At 40.0% G+C, this 2,993-nt stretch overlaps 1 protein-coding gene across 1 annotated transcript; it reads right to left on the reverse strand.

Moving 5' to 3' along the window:
• On the reverse strand, positions 1 to 1,950 carry limd1b (LIM domains containing 1b). The gene is made up of 7 exons (XM_083981869.1): positions 1,879 to 1,950; positions 1,592 to 1,693; positions 882 to 949; positions 705 to 767; positions 484 to 614; positions 264 to 315; positions 1 to 99 (listed from the first exon to the last, which is right to left on the reverse strand). Exons 1-7 carry the CDS (start codon positions 1,910 to 1,912, stop codon positions 16 to 18), a joined length of 534 nt encoding a protein of 177 aa, XP_083837995.1. The 5' UTR covers positions 1,913 to 1,950; the 3' UTR covers positions 1 to 15.
• Positions 1,951 to 2,993: the final 1,043 nt, after the last annotated feature.

A 2,993-nucleotide genomic window follows, 5' to 3' on the forward strand; every position in this document is an offset into this window, starting at 1 on the left:
AGCCTGCTGTTTTCTTTAGATGAGGTTAACCTCACCGCGGTAGCACTCCACATGGTAATTTCTGTTCAATGATACCACTCGAATGGACTCTGTTGACCCCTGCAAGAATTAACAAATAGAGGGAAACTGTTACAAAACATTTCTCCAAGAACAAATCTGTGAAATCACATCATCATGTCTTTTTCCTATTTTCCATTAACTGGACAATCAAATGAAACAAACAAATGCAGAAATATGTTAATTTCAGTCTGGTTGTAGCTGACCTCAGTTGGCAGTATCGGGGTCCTGCAGGCAGCACAGCAGGGAGCCTGGACCCTGAAACCATAAACAACACCTCAGTAAAAGATCACAGAAACTGAAAATGAAGTCACTCTGGGTGTGACGCATTGCATGCAGCCTGTATGGCAGGATTTTGTTTAATGTTTTCTCAGGAGTGTGAATCAGAGGGCTGCGCCCATTGTGTGGAGTGAGTAAGAAACTCACTTATAGTAGTCACTGACACAGTAAACCCTGTTGTCTGAGTCTACAGTGAAAGGCTGACCCTCGAGGCTCTGTTTGCAGACGACACAGCGAAAGCAGGACGGGTGGTAGGACTTCCCATGAGCCTGCAGGACCTGACAGTGCAAAATCAGCTCTTCTTTACACAGTGTGAGGGCAGACACCACAAGGGCACTCAATACTACCACACATTAACTCATACATACCATATCCATGATTAAATGTCCACAGCTGTGACACACTTCTGGGGACGGATGAACTCCAGAGTACTGCAGCAGATTACATTAATTGTACTGTTATTTTTAAATTCAAACTAGATACAAATAAGACGTTTCTGTCACATTATAGCCCACATTACAGACATGTTAAAACAGTATTCTTACCAAAAAGTCATTTTCACAGTAGATTCCTCCTGACATTGTATAAAACGGCTTCCCAGTGAGCTTTTCATCTAAACAGGAAACAAAGGACATGGAACATTTCCTTAATGTGACATTCGATAACATACTGATGATTCAATTTAACAACCAAATATAAAATAGTAAATCTTGAATTATATTTCATTTTGTAAACAAAACAGCAATTCATTCATTCTGGAGACAAAACCATATTTTGTGAGGTGACCATGACTTTGACCTTTTTGACCCTAAGCTACCAAACTCAAATCAGTTCATCAGTGAATCTCAAATTTTGTGCCAAATTTGAAGACGTTCCATGAAGGTGTGACAAACTATGGTACATACAGATAGACGGACAACCTGAAAACAATATAGCTTACTAAAAAATTAGCATATATTAATCCAAAGAGCTCTAATCCTGTGCCCATATGTTAATTGTTCCGTTGTCTCCTGTTACATGTTGCACCTTGTTCAACCAAGACCACTAAAAACCTGTTTGTTCATTAAAGACAGATATTTTCACAACAAAAATCTGGTTTTCTGAGTCACAGGTGAAGTTTTGATTGATGCTCTTTTGGGATATGACAGTTTAAAGTTATGAACCAAGACAAAAAGATTTGACTTTAGACTTTACAGGGTTTTAGGATATTTTTCAAACAAAACAATCAGAAGTTCAGCCACATCCCAGGACTCACTGCAAACACTGCAGGTGAAACAGGTGTCGTGGAATAGACATCCCATCGCCCGACAGGCTCTCCCTACACCGTACACTGCTTTGCTGCACCGTGTACAGCTTCCTGGATGTATCACAAAACATAACACAAAGGGAGAAACACATACACACAAAAAAGGTTGCAGTGAAACCGGACACCCTCACTCTCATGCCGAACAATGGTCTGTCTTCAGGATACAGAGAGCTGGAGTGGATGATGCCTAAAACCTACGCTGAATAAGTAAATAACAAAGAGTTTTGCTGCCTTACCAAAGTACAGACTGGCACTATAACTTGGGTCCATCTTCTACAGTCTGTTTCCCAGCTGTCTTTTCCTCGTGGAGGCTACAGTACAACTGCCTGAGGTCTAATTTTGTGTGCAGCGCAGACAGCTGAAAGAGGAGCTGCTATCTGGGTTTATGGGTGTTGCATTCAGTGCTTTTGGTCTGTCTGTCTGTGGGGGCGACGAGTCTTTAGACCCACTGACTCCTCCAGCGTGGAGTGGGTGGCAACAAGCATGACCGACTGATATATATTTCACACCCAGTGTTCAGATAAGTGAGAGTGCTGGATCTGTCATTTCTCATTAAAAATGGCTGTTATCTCCATCTTTAGCCCTGGGTCACAGTAATGTCATTAAACTCTCAGAAATTAAAGTTATTTCTATCAAATAATTAAAAAGAAAAGATACAATTTTCCAAGGCTAGCACAGAGTTTCTAAGGTTTTTTCTGTTCCACACACAGTTAATGTTGGGCGGCTCCGCACAGTTCAGTATCATTTATCATATATGATTGACATATATATCAAACCTTTGATCAGATTAGATTAGTCTTTATTGTCTCAATGGAGATATAAAGACTGTCAACAAAACATGACCATCAACGTAATAATACACACACTGACATAGAATCAGAATCAGAATAACTTTATTAATCCTTCACCTCCACAGGAAATTGCTATAACAGTGCTCAAATTCACATGAAAATAATGATATAAATGAACAAATTAAAAAGAACAAAATTACACCCTGTCAATAATGTACAATATAGTTCATTCTGTAGTGAACAGTGTGGCACAAATCTGTGTCCTGTCAACATACAAAACATCAGTAAGTGGCCATGTGGGGACACTGTGGCAACAGGTTTTGAATATTTGAAGCATTTTGCCATCGGCCATAGCGATCTGCCAGGTTTCAATTCTGTAATTAATTTGATTTGAGCAGGTCCAACTGATGAAGGTTTGTTATACGATACATAATGAGACATATTGTGGCACTATCACTACCAGTTTTTAGTGTTTGAAGCTCTGTTGCATGGTGAGGCTGTTCACCACCATCACCAAGTGTCAGTCTCGAAACCTTTAGAGTTTCAGAGACATTCATCAC

The sequence above is a fragment of the Trachurus trachurus genome (assembly GCF_905171665.1).
Source record: "Trachurus trachurus genome assembly, chromosome: 11".
Taxonomy (NCBI): Eukaryota; Metazoa; Chordata; class Actinopteri; order Carangiformes; family Carangidae; genus Trachurus; species Trachurus trachurus.

Coding starts and splice junctions, on each gene's coding strand:
- limd1b (XM_083981869.1), bottom strand. CDS start 1,912: ATGGACCCAAGTTATAGTGCCAGTCTGTACTTTG. Junction 1,694..1,878: donor TAGTGCCAGTCTGTACTTTG/GTAAGGCAGCAA, acceptor TGATACATCCAG/GAAGCTGTACACGGTGCAGC. Junction 615..704: donor GACATTTAATCATGGATATG/GTATGTATGAGT, acceptor TTGCACTGTCAG/GTCCTGCAGGCTCATGGGAA.